General features: G+C 53.2%; 2 protein-coding genes across 2 annotated transcripts; both read right to left on the minus strand.

Moving 5' to 3' along the window:
* Window positions 1–2,861: 2,861 nt before the first annotated feature.
* Window positions 2,862–9,214, minus strand: LOC145510789 (uncharacterized). The gene is made up of 3 exons (XM_081502989.1): window positions 9,175–9,214; window positions 5,179–8,804; window positions 2,862–4,737 (listed from the first exon to the last, which is right to left on the minus strand). The coding sequence occupies exons 1-2, from the start codon at window positions 9,212–9,214 to the stop codon at window positions 7,849–7,851; spliced, it is 996 nt and encodes a 331-aa protein (XP_081359115.1). The 3' UTR covers window positions 2,862–4,737; window positions 5,179–7,848.
* Window positions 8,993–10,769, minus strand: LY6D (lymphocyte antigen 6 family member D). The gene is made up of 3 exons (XM_081504012.1): window positions 10,536–10,769; window positions 9,682–9,780; window positions 8,993–9,492 (listed from the first exon to the last, which is right to left on the minus strand). Exons 1-3 carry the CDS (start codon window positions 10,585–10,587, stop codon window positions 9,272–9,274), a joined length of 372 nt encoding a protein of 123 aa, XP_081360138.1. The 5' UTR covers window positions 10,588–10,769; the 3' UTR covers window positions 8,993–9,271.
* Window positions 10,770–18,979: the final 8,210 nt, after the last annotated feature.

Raw genomic sequence — 18,979 nt, forward strand, 5'->3', positions numbered from 1 at the left:
TTTACCAGCTGAGCCACAAGGGAAGCCCACCAGTTCCCCAACCCAACAGCTATTCTTTGTTTCTGGGTTTTCACATTTCCCAATTATTAACTCCTGAGCCAGAATTCTACTTCCAAAGACAAGGATACAGGGTCTTGTAGATGGTTTCAAGTCCCACCTTTCCTTTGGTGCTCCTCAATCTTGAGGAGGAGCAGATGCAGAACAAGAAAGAGAAGAAAGTTCTAGATTGAGAGGTTAATCATAAACTTGGCAGAGGAACTTAGTTTCTGTTCTGTTTCTATTTCAATTTTCCTCAGCTCTTTAGGGAATGGGATGACGACTCCCCTGGTTACGTCCTGCCGAAGTGGGGCGTAGTCCTGCCTAATTTGGGGAATGGACACAGAGTTGGAAATAATCTTGAGTTCCAAGACTAACATCAATATTTTGAATTAAGAAAATATTGTATCTCTTTGATTGCTTTGCTCTAGCACCTGGACAACCATTTGAAAATTATTAGACATACTGCAATGAAGATAATGGTTAAAACACACCTTTGTAGTATTTTTCAAAGAAGTCTTCCTGTTTTTTGATGGCAACCAGGAAAATTAAGTTTTGGAGTGCTTCCTCTTTACATATATTCAGTAACCAAGTAGTCTTTTGCTGGGAGGCTATAGGTTGAGTTGTCTCAGTTGCTACTGTTTTTGTTGTTGTTCAGTTACTCAGTCATGTCCGACTCTTTGTGACTCCACGGACTGCCACATGTCAGGCTTCTCTGTCCTTCACCTAACCCCCTGAGTTTGCTCAAACTCATGTCCACTGAGTCAGTGATGCCATTCAACCATCTCGTCCTCTGTCGCCCCCTTTTCCTCCTGTCTTCAATCTTTCCCAGCATCAGGGTCTTTTCCATTGAGTCGCTTCTTTGCATCAGGTGGCCAAAGTATTGAAGCTTCAGCATCAGTCCTTCCAATGAATATTCAGGGTTGATTTCCTTTAGAGTTGACTGGTTTGATCTCTTTGCTGTCCAAGGGACTCTCAAGAGTCTTCTCCAGCACCACAGTTCAAAAACTATTGTTTTTAAAGTAGGATAAAGATTTCATAGTTACAAGAAGACCTCAAGACTGTAAGGTTGCAATTGGCAGCTGCTAGTAGATACGGTTTTAAAAATGGCTGATGGTATCCTCAAGTCTGATAAAGTTTAGAGAGTTTAAGTTTTCAGTAATATAGAAATATGTCTGAACCCATATCCACACTGACAATCTAGTTCCACTTTGGATGTCTGAACCACAGTTATTCCATTCTGATTTTTTAATGTAATTTTTAATGGCTAAAGCAGATACAGGAATGCATGTTTAATAGGCCACAAACAGGCTGTTTTGGTTAGCCTAAAGTTCAAAATAATCATGTATAAGCCAGAATGATTTCCCATACCTCAATATGCAAAAATTTCTTCCATCATTTTTCCGTTTTGATTGCAAATCTTTCCATAAATGGCATTGGCCATCAATATATTTTTCCAATGTTGTCAGAGTGACTCAGTTACCTGCTCTGGGTCCATTTATGTCCCTCAGTGCTAAACCTCTTTGTTTACATATTTGCCTAGTTGTCCATGTTGGGGGGAAAACTAATCAGATATCATGAACCGGCTCAGAGATATGTGAATGGGGAAATGCTTTGTAGGCTATACATTTTATCACTTATCCCCAAATGTCACACAAGCATTGTACATGTGCTTTAAGCAGTGCACTTAAAAAAAGCAGAGATACGTATCATGAATAGTTATATTCCATGACAGCTTCACTAGAGAATTTTCTTTTTTAATCCTTAACACTGGGGTCAAAAGTATGGTTAAAAGTAAAACAATAACTTTCCATTTTGATAGGAAGACAAACATTTGGTAGACAGTGCAGTTGAATTAGTTGGATGGTTCTTACAGGTCTGGTCCAGATTTTAAAATCAGCTGTCTTTCACTGTTGTTGCCTTCTTCTCGTCTTAATTTGGGTGTTATTTGGGGTCAACAGTCTTTTCTATAGACAGTCCAACGCATAGACCCTTCTCAAGTGGGAAATATGAATTCAAGAGTCAGTTCCCTTCAGTATTGTTGCACAGGTACTAGTTAAGAATACCGATATGGGTCCTTTTATTTAGTCTGGAGACAATCCTTTAAAGGATGCCTTTTCCAGTGTCCATAATCTCTTAGTTGTAAGTCACAGGGCATCTGATCTTCATCCGAAGGTAGATTATTGTGATTGGCTTCAGAAACAAGCTTAGAATATTCTTCTACTAATTCAATTAAATTTTATAATAGCTTAACAGAGCAACAAGGAGTCATCTTGGACATAGCAAAGCCTCAGTAAATACAAAACTTCAATATCCACAAAGGTATACTATTGAAACGAAGTTTTTCTCTCTAGATTATCCTCATTTTTATTAAATCCAGCCAAATCAAGGCTGATTTGTTCCAAATAAGTCTGGTTTCAATAAACATGGCCTGCTTATTCATATAAATGTAATTGCTCATATAGGCTCTTTTAAGCCTTCAGATTTTACCTGTGCTTCTCTGGTGGCTCAGATGATAAAGAATCTGCCTGAAATGCAGGAGAATTGGGTTTGATCTCTAGGTCAGGAAAATCCCCTGGAGAAGGGAACGGCTACCCACTCCAGTATTCTTGCCTGGAGAATTTCATGGTTAGAGGAACCTGAAGGGCTATAGTCCGCGGAGTTGCAAAGAGTCGGACACAACTGAGAGACTAACACACACATCTCTTTTTTTGGTACCAGAATATCTAGATTCTTGTATATGTCAAGAGACAGTCTTTTCCATTCACTTGATAAAGTTGCTTAGACCTCAAGGGTCTCCAGTTTTTGAAGAAATCAGGCAGAGAGAAAAGAAAAATATTTTAATTTTATCCACAGGTGTACATTACCAAATTATTATAAATCAAAAGTCACTTGAGGAAAAGGGCTTTTCTATATCTGAAAAACAAAGATTAGAAGCCATTAGTACATCAGACAAGTCATAAAAATTATAATCATATTTAGCTGTTCATTGAATCCCATATAATTAATCTTTGTTTTGTTTGAGTCCAGTTTTTTCATTAGTGTCATTAACCATGCCTAATGATTGAAGATCATAGTGACAGGGATAATTTCAAGAAGTTTGTGAATTTTTTCTTAAGGTTTCTATGATTTGTCCAGTTAAGTGGGTGTCTTGATCACTGGAGATTGTAGAAACCATATTCCAGGTGAGAAACATATTTTCTAACCTTTTCTTTTTCATTGTGAGGACATCAGCCCTGAAACCAGAGAAGGCTTTAACCCATCAAGCAGAAAATGAGGTTTGTCAGGGAGCTGGGAAAAAGCCAAGCAGCCATCTTGGATTTCCCATACCCTTGATTTTTAAAAAACTTATAGTTATTGTTTATTCATTTTATTTAGGGGTAGACTGTTGCCATGTTTTAAGGATATCAGGATAGCAAAAGTCTGACAACAAAGGGTTAAATTTTGTAGACACAGAATGAGCGTTATCTATGTGTGCCATGATCTTCATAGATCATTGTGAAATAATACTCATTTACTTTATCAAAGTAACAGAAGATTTTAAAAACAAATATAAATCACTTAAAGGCGAAGAAATTTATATAGCCTGCTGTTAAAAGCTGCATTCCAAGAAAACTTTGTTCTCTTAACAGAGAGAGAAAGCCAGATTCCAGTCTGGTACCAGCTCATTATTAATAACAAAATTTGTTCATCTAGTTAATTTTAGTTTAATCTTAGAAAGACCCTTCAATAAATCTTGAAGAAGTAGTATTTTTGTAAAGGCATCAGAGTGAAACTATAGCTTTCTATAATGACAAAAAGGCTCAAGAAGGCATGTATAAAATCTGATTACAATGAAACTGACAAGGTAACTTGGTTACTACTGTGACATGTGATTAAGATAGTAACTAGAATTATAACTGATAACCTTTTGCCGATACATATCAAACCTTTATGAATTCTATATAATTTCTAGATTATCTCCATTAGTAACATTTCAGTTCAGTTCAGTCACTCAGTCGTGTCTGACTCTTTGCAACCCCATGAATCGCAGCACACCAGGCTTCCCTGTCCATCACCAACTCTCGGAGTTTACCCAAACCCATGTCCATCGAGTCGGTGATGCCATCCAACCATCTCATCCTCTGTCATCCCCTTCTCCTCCTGCCCCCAATCCTTCCCAGCATTAGGGTCTTTTCCAATGAGTCAACTCTTCGCATGAGGTAGCCAAAGTATTGAGTTTCAGCTTCAACATCAGTCCTTCCAATGAACACCCAGGACTGATCTCCTTTAGGATGTACTGATTGGATCTCCTTGCAGTCCAAGGGACTCTCAAGAGTCTTCTCCAACACCACAGTTCAAAAGCACCAATTCTTCATTTACCATACAATATAACCTGAGAAGATTTATTACTTATTTGACAGTACTTCCCACGTACCTTTAACATACCAAATTAACCTAATTAGTTTAATATCTTTCTTTGGGATGCCTCAAAAGTCCTCTGAAGCACCCCAAAGTTAGTTAGAAATCAAAAGAAGTTCATCAGAATTTGCTTGTAGGAAGTTCCATCAAAAAATACTAGAGAATCTAGAACATTCAGTCAGATCGGGTCATAAGTCGCTGCGAAAAAAGAGTTAATCTTGCAGCCAGAGTAACAACAAAAGAGATTGGCTTGAGATTGGCTCAAGATGGCAGAGCAGAAGGACGTTTGATAATCTTCTCCTGAAAGAGAACCAAAGTCACAACTAGCAGTTAAACAACCATTGATCAGAGGATGCTGGAACCCATCAGAAAAAGATACCCACGTACAAGCACAGAGAACAAGTCATAATTAGGTGGTAGGAGGAGCACACTCATGATTAAATCAAATCCCACACCCACCAGATGGGCAACCTACAAACAGGAGAACACCACCAAAGAAGTTCTCGCACAGTTATGAAGGTTCTGAGCCCCGCAAAAGGCTTCCCACCCCGGGGATCTGGCAAAGGGACTAGCAATCCCCAAGGATTCTGAACTTGAAGTCCAGTGGGATTGGATTGCAGGACTTCCACAGGACTGGGGGAAACAGAGACTCCACTCTTGCAGGGCATGGGCAAAGCTTTGTGTGCACCAGGAACCAGGGGAAAGGAGCAGTGACCCCACAGGAGACTGAACCAAACCTACCTGTGAGTGTTGGAGGGTCTCCTGCAGAGGTGAGGGTCGGCAGTGGCTTGCCACGGGAACAGGGACACCGGCAGCAGCAGTCCCGGGAGGTGACCCTTGGTGTGGGCCCTCTTGGAGATAGCCATCAGCCCTACCATAGAGCCTGTAGACTCCAGGGCTGAGTCCCCTCAGGCCAAACAACTAACACAGAAGGAGCCCGGCCCATCAGCGGACAATTGGATTTAAGTTTTACTGAGCATGGTCTGCCCACCAGAGGGAGACCCAATTTTCTCTACCGCCAGTTCCTCCCATCAGGAAGCTTGCCTTTTAGCCTTATCCACCAGAGGGCAGACGAACCACAAGAAGCAAGCAAGAAAGAACTACAATCCCGTAGCCTCCAAAATGGAAAACCGCAGTCACAGGAAGCTAATCAGAATGAAAAGGCATAGGATTGTCTTCCAGATGAAAGAACAAGATAAATGCCCAGAGAAACAGCTAAATGAAGTGGAGATAGGCAATCTTCTGAGAGGGTAATAGGCAGGAAGGCCAGGGGTCTCCAAATGGAGGAAATAGGCTGCACGTGTCAGACATTTTTTATCTCTCTCTTAAGCAGCAGGAAGAAACAAACTAGTGTTATATTTTTTCCCCTTGTCTATACAAATTTAAAAAGAAGTTTCTCTTAAAATTCTATGGTGCCATAATGACACCTGGTTCCACCTGAACTTAACTTTTCTCAAACCTTCAGCTAACCAACGCATTTTTCTTATGAAAATGTTTGTCTTAAGCTATGTTAATGTACTGTGCTTTTACCCTAGACTCTGTCTTCAAGTCAGTTCTGCCTAAAAGCTCAGAACTGACTTGACAAACTAGTTTGTTATACATCGTTCTCCTAATCTATGTTAATGAAACTATATATTTGTATGGAAATCTGCCTTTCTTCAAGACTCATGTCAATCCTTTTATGGCCCCGGATGACTCACCTGGTGCCAATGTTATCTCAATGTATGTTGTGGATGAGTGGCCTGGTGCCATTCTCTGAGTTTGGAGACATTTCCTTTCTCTAATTAGCAGACTGCTAGTAGCTATGTAACATCCAGCTAAAGACTAGCAGGGGGACACTCTTTCTGCTCCCTTCTGATGTCTATGTCAGAAGATTTCTCTATCTCTTTTATACTTTAATAAAACTTTATTACACAAAAGCTCTGAGCGATCAAGCCTCATCACTGGCCCTGGATTGAACTCTTCTCCTCTGGAGGCAAAGAATCCTGGCGTCTTTCATGATTCAGCAACAACCTTTCACTTCCAGGAAAAGAATTCAGAATAACGACAGTGAAGATGATTCAGGAGCTTGGAAAAAGAATGCAGAAGATCCAAGAAATGTTTACCAAAGACCTGGAAGAACTAAAGAACAAACAACAGAGATGAACAATACCCTAGAAGGGATCAATAGCAGAATAACTGAGGCAGAAGAATGGATAAGTGACCTGGAAGACAGAATGGTGGAAATCACTGCAGCAAAACAGAATATAGAAAAAAGAATAAAAAGAAGTGAAAACAGTATAAGAGACCTCTGGGACAACATTAAATGCACCAACATTTCACATTATAGGGGTCCTAGAAGGAGAAGAGAGAGAGAGAGAGAAAGGACCCGAGAAAACATCTTAAGAGATAATAGCTGAAAAGGTCCCTGACATGGGAAAGGAAGCAGTCAAGCAAGTCCAGGAAGAGCAGAAAGTCCCAGGCAGGATAAACCCAAGGAGAAACACACCAAGACACATAGTAATCAAACTGACAAAAATCAAAGACAGATAAAATATTAAGAAGAGTTCCCAGAGTTCACACAAGGTTGGAGGACAAACCTTGTGTCGACTGAAAAACAAAACCAAACCCTGCACAACCTGAAAGTCACGCGTCAATGTTTTATTTGGGGACCCTACTGAGGACTGCTGGGGCTTCCCTGGTGGCTCAAAGGGTAAAGAGTCCGCCTGGAATGCAGGAAGGTTCCCTGGAAAAGGGAATGGCAACCCACTCCAGTATTCTTGCCTGGAGAATTCCATGAACAGAGGAGCCTGGCAGGCTATAGTCCATGGGATACCGACACAACTGAGTGACTAACACCTCCACTTTAGCTATCTAGGGCCAGTATCCTGTTTTCCTCCACCCTGAATTCCCCTCAGGGGAATTATCAAATCCATGGAACCCAGAAGTTCAATGAACTTCAAGCACAAGAAATTGAAGAAAACTACACCAAAGCACAAAAGCAAGACAAACAACTTGGAGTTATATGCCCAGTGAAAACATCTCTGAAAAGTGAAGGGGAAATGAAGTCTTCAGACATGCAAAAGCAGGAAGAATTCCTTTCTAAAATTAAAAAAAGAAAGAAAAGACAGAGGAAGAAAAGAAAAATCAAAGAGCTCTACTTAATAAAGTAACAAAGGAGATAAAATGGAATCACAGAAGGTTAATCTGTTCACAAAAGAGAAGGCAGAAAAAGAGGGGAAAGGAAAAAAGAACAGGTGGACAGAGAACAGGGAAGGCAGGATGAAAGCCTTAAACCCATGTCACCTGGATTCACACTGAATGGTTCAAACACGCTTGAGGTCACTAATTTAGGTGCTGGAGACACAGCCATGAGCCAGGCGGTTGCTGTCCAGCAGCTCTGGAAGACTACCCTGCCCTTCACTGCCACCCTCACTCACAGCCGCTGCTCCCGCCCGGGGTTGGAGGGGGGGAGCAACTGGCCCTCCCAGGAATTGGAAGGTGCCTCCCATCTCTCAGCTCCTCCTGGGCCACGTGGCCTGGGTTGTCCCTTGAGGGATGTCCCCTCTGCGGAGCCTTTGCTGGTCCCGCGTGGCGACATCCTCCTCCTCCGTTGGGAACTTCGCCGGCTGCCCCGGGCTTCCAGGTGGGGGTGGGGGTCCCCTGTGGAATCATCTTCCCTTCCCTCCAGGTGAACGTCCCTGTCCCCGCTCTCCACCTCTTGATCCAAAGCCCAGCCATACGGGCAGCCTGCCGTGGGGCCCCTGAGGACAAGGCACAGCCCTCTCCTGGCGCGCCCCTGCCCCTCTGCCTGACCTCCGTGGCCCGCGTGTCTGACCCGGCCTTTCCACTCCCTGCTGCGGGTTTCCGGGGGCGCCCAGGGCCCAGAGTGGGCTCCGAGTTAGGGGCGGGGCAACCCCTTGGCAGCTTCCCCCAAGGTCCGGCTCCCGCGTGTGGCCACCGGGAGGCGCGCTGGTCCTCGGAATATTCCCGGCGCAGCAGGAGCGGCGGCCGGATCACAGGCGCTGGGAGAGCGGAGAGGGAGAGGCCAGCTGCGGCCGGGCGCCGGTACCTCGGACCTCCGACACTGCGGCGCGCTGGCTTCCCCGGACGCGCGCAGCTGGCACGCGTAGGGCTCCCAGGCTCCGGGAGCGGAAGGGTCTCGCTTTCAAGGCCACTGGTAGGACAAAGCGGGACCCCAGCGACCCTGGGCCGGGAGGCTTGGATGTAGGGGTTGGGGAAGTGCTGGCAGGGTGGGCGGGGTGTTCCACCGGGTGGTCTCAGGCAGTCAGGTGGCGAGCTCGGCCTGCCCGTCACGGCTGCACCCACAAGCTTCTGTGCCCTGCTTCTGCTCAGGCCTCCCCCAGGAGGGCCTTCCTTATTTGGGGCTGCAGAGGAGGGGCCTGAGGAGGGTCATAGCCCCTCCAGCGAGGCGGGGTGACGGCGGCACTTTAGGCCTTGGGCATGCTGCCGAGACTGGTTCTGGGTGACAAGCCCTGAGACTTAGGGGCCTGCGTGTGCGGATAACCGCCGCCCCCCACCCCCTCCACTCCGGAATAGCACCAACGCGACCACACTGGTTTTCAGTCATTTATTCTAACGCTGGGCTTTGAATAGAAAAATAAACAGAAACCAAAGAGAATGAAGATAAAATCAGGAGGGAGAGGAAGGCCTCCTGTCCCACCTCGCTGCTCCGGGAGGGAGACGCTCCAAGCCTTCAGCTCTACCTGCCCCACGGCCGCCTGCCCGGCCCCAGACCTTCTGTGGAGCCCCCAGCCCAGGGTGTCTGAGCCTCCATCCTGGCCAGGGAGAGGAGTGGGTGGGGCCCTGGTTCTGGGGGTCACAGGCCAGGGGCTCAGAGGAGGGCAAGGAGGCTACAAGCCAGCGCCAGGCCAAGGGGGGCGCTGGTGCAGGCGGGTGCGGCGCTCTGCCAGCTCTGCAGACCCTCGTTGCACAGGTCGCCCTTGCAACACAGGGTGGTCTCCTGGCCCTTGCTGACCTGGCCCTGCTGGCTGTTCATGGGCGTGCACCACACTGAGCAGTTCTTCTCCACCAGGTTCCCAGACAGAGGCTCCACTGGGGATGGGTGGGCGAGGTCAGGCCAGGTGGCACCCCTGTCCCCCAGGGCCTCCTAAGTCCCAGGGCCCAGCTTCTATTGCCACCAGGCCCGGACTGTCACCGAGATCCCTTCCACCAGCCTCCCCAGGGATGATCCTCAAGCCCCAGGGCACCCCAGGGCCTCCTTCTCCCCCTCAGATCGCTCACCCCTGATCACAGTTTTGCAGAAGCTGGAGTTGGCTGGGCAGATCTGCGGTTTCCTGCAGTTGCTGGAGCTGGTACACACGTGGCAATGGAGTGCCTGGGCTGAGGTGAGAGCCCAGGGCTTCAGCAGGCCCCAGGGGGCCCTCCCAGAGAGGTAGGGAAAGACCCTTGCTAGACAGAGCCCTCTGCCACCCCTGCCCTGGGCCAGTCCCTCTGAGGCCCCTGGGCCCCACTGGGGCTCACATCTGGCACACAGCCCCCGGAGGCAGGAGGTAACGTCCCCATCGGCTGGGGCCCTGGCGCCTCCCCGCCAGAGGAGCTGTCCAGCACTGGGCATCTCTAGAGGACCGGCGAGGCGGCAAATATGGCTGCACTGAAGACCCTTCCCCAGGGGCATCAGAGGCTCTAGGGTGTGCTAACAGCAGCTCTGCTGTCCCTTCCCTGGGGACTGTCTCGCAGTAGGCAGTGGACAGCCCACGGTGAGGACCTGAGGCTGATTCTGTACCCTGGGGGCTGTCAGTTTGGCCATGCTGAGCCTGCAGGGGGTGGGTGACCCTTGGAGGGCCCTGGGTCCTGGGGGGGCATTGGGGCTGGCCTCCGGCCTCTGTCTTTCTTGGGTAGAAGTATATCAAGACAACCCTCAGCACTGCCCCCTCTCCACATGTCTGATCCACTGGGTTGACTCTAAGATTCTCTGATTCTGAAATATTGTAAGCCTGTGATCCCACAAAGTTAAAGTGCGGGGTTCACTTTGTTCTAGCCCCCACAAGCCCAGGGTTCTCTGTGCCTAGAGGGAAGCCACTCCAGGCTTCTAGGATCTGGTTCCCCACTCCCCTAGCCCACACCCAGCCCCTCACCTGGCCCAGCGGCCGCAGCCAAGGCGACGAGGAACAGCAGGGCTGTCTTCATCTCGGGGCGCTTCTGGGAGCACTGGCGGCCCCCGTCTCTGGAGGCCTTATAGTTGGGACAGGTGCTGGTGGGAGGGGCGGGGACCTGCCCCACCCCACCCGGCCCACACCCTCCAGCCCAGCACACCCCTGCCCCCACCAGCTGCAGGGCTCTCTGCCCCTCTCCACCTCCCGCGCCTTCCCCTCAGCGGGCTGGAGACAGAGGCGTCAGCTGGGTCTGCAGCTCACCCCGCTCTCACCCTCTGCCCAGCTCTGGCCACTGTCTCCGACTCCCACCCTCAAATAGGGTCACAGAATCCCAGGTCTGTGCAGGTGCCCTGGGGGTGCCCAGTGCCACGCTCGAGCTGAGGTTGGAGGCAGGAGGAGGCCCTAGATGCTTGGGGGCCAGGGGCTCAGGGTTGCCAGGTCAACCCCCAGGTCTCCTGAGAAAAAGACCCCAGCATCCACCTAAAAAACAGTCACAACCTAATAGGTGAGAGTTATGTTTTATTCAGTGGGAATGTTTAGGACTTCGAGCCTGGAGGGCAGCATCTCAAGTGACCCTGAGAGAACTGCTCCAAGGAGCAGGGCAGAGAGGAGTCAGCTTATATAGGAGTTTGTAACACAAGGCGTGTAGTCTGAACATTCGAAGTATTTCTTGTGAATTAAAGAAAACCAGTTATCTTGAGTTAAGCAATTTAGGGTTTTCCTCTGTATGGGAAGATGCAAGTGTCTGGGCTCACTGAGATCCTTCCTTTCATATGCATCTCAGCGACCTGGGGCCAGGATCTTCAGTGCTCACTGCGGGGGAGCGCCCTGCAGCCCAGTGGCTGCCGGATGGCAGGTATCCTTCTCCTTCCTGGTTGGCCTGGATGGCTGGAACCGCGCTTGACTGTTATGTCCTTGTTTCTCACCTGGAAGCAAAGCGTTCACTAAGATGTCTGACCCTGGGGGACAGGGGAAGGAGAAGCCCTCGGGGCAGGGGTGTGGATGCTGGCTGTGCCTGCAGAGAGGTGAGCACCACGGCTGGGGGGCATGTGATCCAGTGGGACTTGGAGTGGCAGAGGAGGGGCAGGGGTGTGGATGCCGGGAAGGGGGGCGGTGAGGAGGGAAGACTCAGGCCCTCATCGTGATGGTGCTCTCTGTGTCTGTTTTGGTCCTGAAAGGCAGTGTCTCTTCCTGGCCAGGCTCAGGGGCTCATCTGGTGTGGCATTTGGCTGGGGGTGCCAGGCAAATCCCCACCCCCATCCCCCTCTTGCAGTGTCCAACTCGGAGGAGAGGTTCCCGTCCCCCTGCCCCTCTCCTAGCAGGTTTCTCTGTCCACTGCTGGCCTTGAAAGTGCAAGTGAAGTCGCTCCATCGTGTCTGACTTTTGCAACCCTATGGAGCCTGCCAGGCTCCTCTGTCCATGGGCTTCTCCAGGCAAGAATACTGGAGTGGGTTGCCGTGCCCTCCTCCAGAGGATCTTCCCGACCCAGGGATCGAATTCAGGTCTCCTGCATTGCAGGCAGAGTCCTTACCGCCTGAGCCACCAGGGAATCCCTTGCTGGCCTTGGGACCCCACTACTTCGCTGTTGTGCCCGGAGAGCCTGCTGGGTGGTGTGGGTGAGACCCACAGAGGCAGGCTGTGAGGACCACGGGTGGGGCTGGAGCATCATTGTAGGTCAGCCCTGGGCCCCCGCCAGCAGCGAACCCGCTGATGGATCTGCCGATGGACACGCCCCGAAGGTCTGGGGGCCGGGCCTGCTGCGAGGAAGGTGGCTCCCAGCCCGAGCCTGGAGGTCAGGGCCAGCCCAAGGCTCCCTGGGGCACCGGCTCAGGCCTCTCTTCCCTGAGGCCCCCGGCGAGTGGACGGCTGAGCTGGCCTCTGTCCTCCCTGCCGGGGTGGGGCCGAGTCAGACTGCACTGGGGTGTGCGGTGCTGGGGGCCCAAGCAGGCGCTGCCTGCTTGTACAGGGCCTGCAGGGCCCGCCCAAAGGTGGAGGGGGTGTTCTGGTGCCTTTTGGGACCCCAGGGCACAGGAGGCGGGTACCAGAGCACTGAGGCAGCCCCACTCAGCCTGCTGTGGCCGAGAAGGCTGCCTGTCCTGCAGGCTGGTCCCAGGGCTTGTTAGGGGTCCAGACTGAGAAGGCGAGCAACGTGGGGCTCTCATGCCCTGATCCAGACAGAGAAAGTCACCCTGTGCTCCGGGGCCTCCCCACAGGCAGGAGGCAGGGGCATAAGGGAGGGGGCCCAGGAGGCCTGGGAAGCAGGCGCAGTGACAGGGCGGAGACTGGCAGGGCTGGGGAATGGCAAGAGGGGACGGGTGACTCACGCGGGCCCGTGGGCATGGACACTGCTGGAAAAACAGGTTTAGGGGATTGGATTTCCTGTTAGCCCCGTGGTGCTGGCACAATCACGGCTGGGAGTGGAAGTCTGGGGGTGAGGCCGCTGGGCGGTGGGCTCCCCTCACGTGGGGCTGGGGGCCTTGTACCCTGGGTCCACCTCCAGGGTGGTGGCTGTGTGCCCTGGTGGCAGGGCTGGTCACTGGAGCAGAGGTGGCATTTGATCCTGTTCTTTGAGGAGGAGACCTTTGTCCCTGACAGGGCTCTTGTCTCTCCTGGGGGCTTCCTAGCAGAAACATCAAGCCCAGATACCCTTTACTTGTGGGAGAAAGTGGGTGGTCCCAATGACAGGAGCTCTCAGAGGACTGGGAGTTACCAGGACAACGCAGTCAGGAAAGGCTTCTTGTAGGCAGTGACCTGGCCACCACAGTCTTGGAGACAGGATTCAGGGGAGAGAGGAGCCCTGAAGTTGGTCTCTCGTCCTCTTTCACTGGTGAAGAAATGAGGGGTCAGAGAGGATGGGGCTGGCACCAGGTCACCTGGGAGTGGGGCAGAACTTGGCACTTCTTTCTACCATCAGTAGCCCTTCCTTCTCTTCCTCCTCTCATGCTCCTCACGCTGGAGAGATCTGCGGCTTTCTGGGCCCCACCCTCCCGTCCTCCTGGGTCCCTGGCCTGACCGTACCAGCAGGCATGATAGCCAGGAGAGGCCTTGAAGGGGAACCATCCCGTCTGCCCCCAGCTCTGCTTGTTCCCTGGACTCAGCGGGTCAGAAAGCCAAGACAAGCCCTGCCCCTGCCTGCACCCTGCCTTCCTCCCCAGTCTCAGCCTGGGCATGGGAGGGGACAGGGCCCAGACCTCCTTGCTGTCAGGCCCACAGAGCAGGAGGGTGGCCCAGAGAGGGAAGGCCCGGCTCCGCGCTGCACAATGGCCAACCCAGGCCTCCCGGAAGTGTAGCCCTGGGAAAGCCCCCAGGCCCATCCTGGTCTGAGAGTAGGCACCAGGGCGGGCAAGTCAGGCCCCAGTTTGGACCCCTCCAAACCTGGTGCCGGGACAGGCTTCTTCAGCTGCAGGTCACTACAGGGGCAGCATCGCTTCAGCTGTACCCCCAGATTTCCCTCCACCTCACCCCGTTCACCCCTCCTTTATTCCTTCAACAGAGCTTTAGAGGGACTCAGCACAGGCCAGGCACAGAGGGTGTAACAGAGACCAAAACAGGGGAGACTGGGTCTAGCCTTTGGGGGCCCCCCGACTAGCTGGGGAGGTATGGGGGTGGACTTGCGATGCTCTGTGTACCACACGTGGGCATGATGACCGGGGAGGCCTGGGGCCTGGGGAGCTCTCCCAGGGTGGTGTGGGGCAAAGGCACGCCAGTAAGGGAGCCAGGACCTGGCTCAGAGGCTGTGCGTGGCCTGGGTGTTGGGCTCCGTCTCTGCCTTCCTTCCTCCCCAGCTGGAGAGCTGTGACTTCCCCGTGAGTCAGGCCCCCGAGTGACACAGCATCTCAGGCCTGCTCTGTTCCTGTAAGTCACACACCTGTCCACACTTTCGGGGCCCCCTCAGTGATGCACAGAGGGCAGGGCCTTTCCCCGTCAGTGAGCAAGAGCAGCATTGGCCTGGTCCCCTGGCCTGGGGCTCTTCCCCTACCCAGGCCTCCCTGCTCCTCCCTCCTGGTCAAGGAGAATCACCTTGTCATCCAAGGCCACGGGCCAGCTACTTCCCAGGGCCTGAGGTGGCCCCTTCCCCGTCCTAGCCCTACCCCGAGGCCACCAGCTGCCCTTCTCCAGGGGCGCTCCCCCCACTCTGAGTGAGGCTCCCTGATGCCCTTACTGTCCTCGGGCCGGGCTGGGGGATAGGGCTCCAGGCCAGCTCTGCCCCCCTGTGCTGGCCTCGCCTGCCTGCAGGGCCCCTCTTTCCTGCTTTGCTAGATGGGAAATCCAAGGAGTAGCCACATGGGCAGCCCTTCCCTGCCTTGGGGTGCAGCCTGTTGCCAGGAATGGCCAGATAGGAGCCCTAGCTTTCTGAGGGCCAAGAGAGACAAACTTTCCCTGGTGAGACCCTGCAGGACCCCTGCCCACACCGGTACCTAGGACCAGCCCTGGGCACCTCTCCGTGGAGCCCTGCTTGGGCCCTGACTGTCAGCTCCTCTGGCTGCGTCCCTGAGAGGACACCAGAGCTTGGGGATCTGGGTGATGAGGGCGAAGCCCTCAGGTGTGAGCTGTATCCTTCTTGAAGGCCTGGGTAGAAGTTCTAGGGTAGTGAACACGGGGCCTTTCTCACCTTCCTCCCTCACTCCACTGCCATCACTTGCTCCCAACACCTACCCACCCACCCATCCACCCATCTATCCATCATGCATCCATGCATCCATCCACTCATCTATCCATGGATCCACCCACCCGTCCACCCATCTATCCATCTATCCATCATGCATCTATGCATCCATCCACCCATCTATCCATGCATCCATCCACCCATCCATCCATGGATCCACCCACCCATCCACCCATCTATCCATCATGCATCCATGCATCCATCCACCCATCTATCCATGGATCCACCCACCCATCCATTACCCAGCCATCCATCCTCCCCACCATCCAGTCACTCAACTGCCTCTCCATCCATGTGGCTACCTATCCTTTTATCCATGCATTCTTCCATCTTCCGTCCATCTATCCATCTATCTGTCAATCCATCTCCCCGTCTGTCTATCCATGCGTCTTTCTTCCGCCCATCCATTAATCTGTCCATCTGTCCATCCATCTACTCATCCAGGACTTCCCTGGTGGCTCAGACAGTAAAGAATGTGCCTGCAGTGCTGAAGACCTGGGTTCGAGCCCTAGGTTTGGAAGGTCCCCTGGAAAAGGGAATGGCAACCCACTCCAGTATTCTTGCCTGGAGAATTCCATGAACAGGGGAGCCTGGTGGCCTACAGTCCAAGGGGTTGCAAAGAGTTGGACGTGACCGAACGACTCACACACTCTCTCATCCACCACTCCATGTATCCATTTATTCATCCATGCATCCATCTATCCATCTGTCCATCCATCCACCCAGCCACTCATACCACTCACGTGTGCTCTCGGAGATAGTTACAATGATGTTTCTCTATGTCCTGAGTCCTCTTCCTTTTCTCATTTATGTATATGTCTGGTCATTCTCAAAGGCCATGGAGTGAGACCTGATGGGGCTCTAAGAGCCTTAGGTCTGTGGGCAGCTCTGGGATTTGCAACACCTGAAATGCAGACACTCCCTTTTTACTTAAGATTGCTGCACTCCATGGGGTCTCTGAGTTGGACATGATTGAGCAACTGAACAGTACTGATACATTAAACAGGGGAGGAGGAGGCTTTGGGAGGACATCATTGACTATAACCCTTAAGACTGTAATAAATATCTAATGTAAATCATGGGCCCTGCTGGTCTGTCTGTCTTTGGCACTCGTACCTCTTATCCACAGCATTGTATAAATTCCTTTCCATGACAACCCTCCACGCTCGTCACTCTGTCCCTTGCCCCTTGGGAACAAGAAATGGCCCCTTATTTGGTGATCCGACTCCTTAAGCCCCAGTGAAACACAGCCAGGACAACCTAGAATTTTCTTACAAAAAAGTTCTCTGGAAACAGCTGATGAAACTGTGGAATGGGGACTACTGTTTTCCCAAGCATGTGTCGGGGTGAGAGGGCTTCCACCCGTCAGTGAGACCCAGATTTCAGACGTGAACAGCCTCTCTTCAGACCCTGCATTTTACCGACAAGATTCCTGGGCCCGGGATGATGGGGGTCAGCAGCGTGGCCCCTGTGGCAGCCACGTGGCCTGAGAACTAATGGCATGTTGTTCTCACGTGACCCGGAGTGGAGGAGACCCGGTGTCTGCTGCTCCAGGCCTCAGGCCGCTGCTGAGCGAGCAATCTGGAACCGCCCAGCCCAGCCGCTCTCTGCTTTGCTTGGTGGCCTTGGGGGCCCAGCGCTGGCACCAGCCCAGTCCAGGGGTGTACGTGTTGTTGCAGCCTGCTCTGGGTGTGGGGACAGGCCCCTGGGCAGGGTGGTGGGTCCCCATCCGGGCCTGCCAGGAGCTCAATCACAAGAGCTTAGGGGATCAAGGGGTTTGTGTCATCTTAACCTGGGGATGTTGCGTAAGAAGGGAGCATGGGCAGCCCCCTGGGGAGTGAGGGAGAACGTGACTCGTGGGGGGCCCTAGGGCTGTACCCAGGCCAGGGGTGGCAGCTCTGAGAATAAACTCCAGGGCACAAGCAGGGCTCGGGGCTCCAGGACCCCGGCTGGCCGGTGGTCTCTCTGAGCTGGTGCCTGCCCTCCTGCCCTGGCCCTCCCTTGGGGACATCAGGAATAACAGGTCGCAGCCCGAGCCTCCCACTGGCAGCCCTGCCCCCATGCCCCCCGAAATGCCTCTCCCTAAGCCAGCAGCAGGAGCAGGGGCTCGAGGGTGAGAGCTGGTCTCCCACCCCGCTGCGCAGAGCCTGCCCTGCGGGGGCATCTGCTGCCCGCCCTCCAGCCTCCTGCCAGGGGTTAGCCCTGCCTCTCTCTGGGCCTTTGCACCTGCCGCCCTGCTGCCTTCCCGCAGTCAGGATCGCTGCCACAGCCTCACCTCTGAGCCCTCCAGCCCCCGTGGGAAACCGCGGGCCCAGCTCGGCCTGTCGGTCGCTGGGCCGTGGCTCCCAGGTGTGGCGCTGTGGGGTCCTGTCATGCGGGAGGCACTCTCCGAGGGTCTGCGGACTTGAGACTGGGTGGGGGGCGGGGGCGAGCAGCTGTGGACAGGGGTGGGGAGAACTCAGAGAGGACTCAGGCTTCAGTGCCCCACTCTGCCCCAAGAGCCGGCGGTGGGTGGAATGGGGCCTGGGGAGGCAGTCCAGAAAGCTCTGAGATCTGAGGACACATGAACAACTTCATCCGCAAACAGTCTCCTCGCCCCACCCCCTCTGCGGAACACAGAGGAGACAGCCACCAGTCGTTGGGTGGCGTCCAACATGGTTTTCCGTTGGGACTTGTAGGGGTGGGGCCTGCCCCAGAGGGAAGGTTGGTCGACAGGAGAATCAAGAAAGGAAATTTCCGCTTTCCTTAAGAAGAGAAACCCCAAGCTTCTCAGGCTGGGCGGAGTGGCCCAGCCCTGAGCTTCAGCTTTGCTGTGGGGATGGACCCCGCAGGCCCACCTCCTCCTGGGTCTCCAGCCCGGGCTATGCAGGCAGCTTGTGCCCAAGGCTGGGACGGGCCCCAAGGGAACCCTGGCTCCCTTGGTTCAAGGCAGGGTGCCCGCAGCCTGTCTTGCCCTCCACACGGCCCAAGGTGCAATGGCAGGAGGAAGCCCCTTGAAAGGGCAGGCCCCCTCACTGGCCTGAACCTCTGCTGTCCTACACGTCCTGGGACCACTGTGACGGAATGGCCACCACCGCCCTGTGACAGGCACAGCGGCCCTGAGTGGCTGGGCACACAGGCCCTGGGGCCAGAGAAGGGCCTTCCTCCCTTTGGGGCAGGTAGGGGGGCTCCCAGAGGCCCTGGGCAGAGGGGCCAGGGAGCAGACCAGTGGCAGAACTGGAGATCTTGGGGCCTGCAAGGAGCCCCAGAGCCGTGGGCGCCTGGTGTGCCCCGATCAGGGAGGTAGGGTGGGCGGGGGAGAGGGGCTCAGAGCTGACCACTTGCACTGGGGGACGCTGAGGCTCAGAGGGGCGCCCCAGGGGCTGCCATGTCAGCCCCCAACTCATGGTTTGAGAGAGTGTTTCTGCCACCCTGGCTAGAGGGGCTGGGGACAGACCCTGTTCTTCGAGGAGCAGAAGTGCTGCTTCCCCACCTGAGCATGTGCACTGAGGTTCCCCCACACTTACAGCGTGTCCCCCACCCGCCTTCAAGGCACAGGGGGTCCCCAAGACCAAGGATGAGAATCCCGCCCCCCAGACTCAACATCTCAGACTGACCTGAGAGCGGTCTTGCAGCTTTATTCCTTCCCTCTTCACATCCTGGGGGAAAGCCCCCGGGGAGATAGGCCCATCCCCGCAGTGGTCAGCCAACCTGGCAGGGGCTGGCAGGGGTGCTGGTGGCTTTCCAGAAATCCCGTCCCACCCCTGGGCTTCAGCACCCC

This window comes from Giraffa tippelskirchi, chromosome 6 (genome assembly GCF_054371585.1).
Source record: "Giraffa tippelskirchi isolate mGirTip1 chromosome 6, T2T-mGirTip1v1.2.pri, whole genome shotgun sequence".
Classification (NCBI taxonomy): Eukaryota; Metazoa; Chordata; class Mammalia; order Artiodactyla; family Giraffidae; genus Giraffa; species Giraffa tippelskirchi.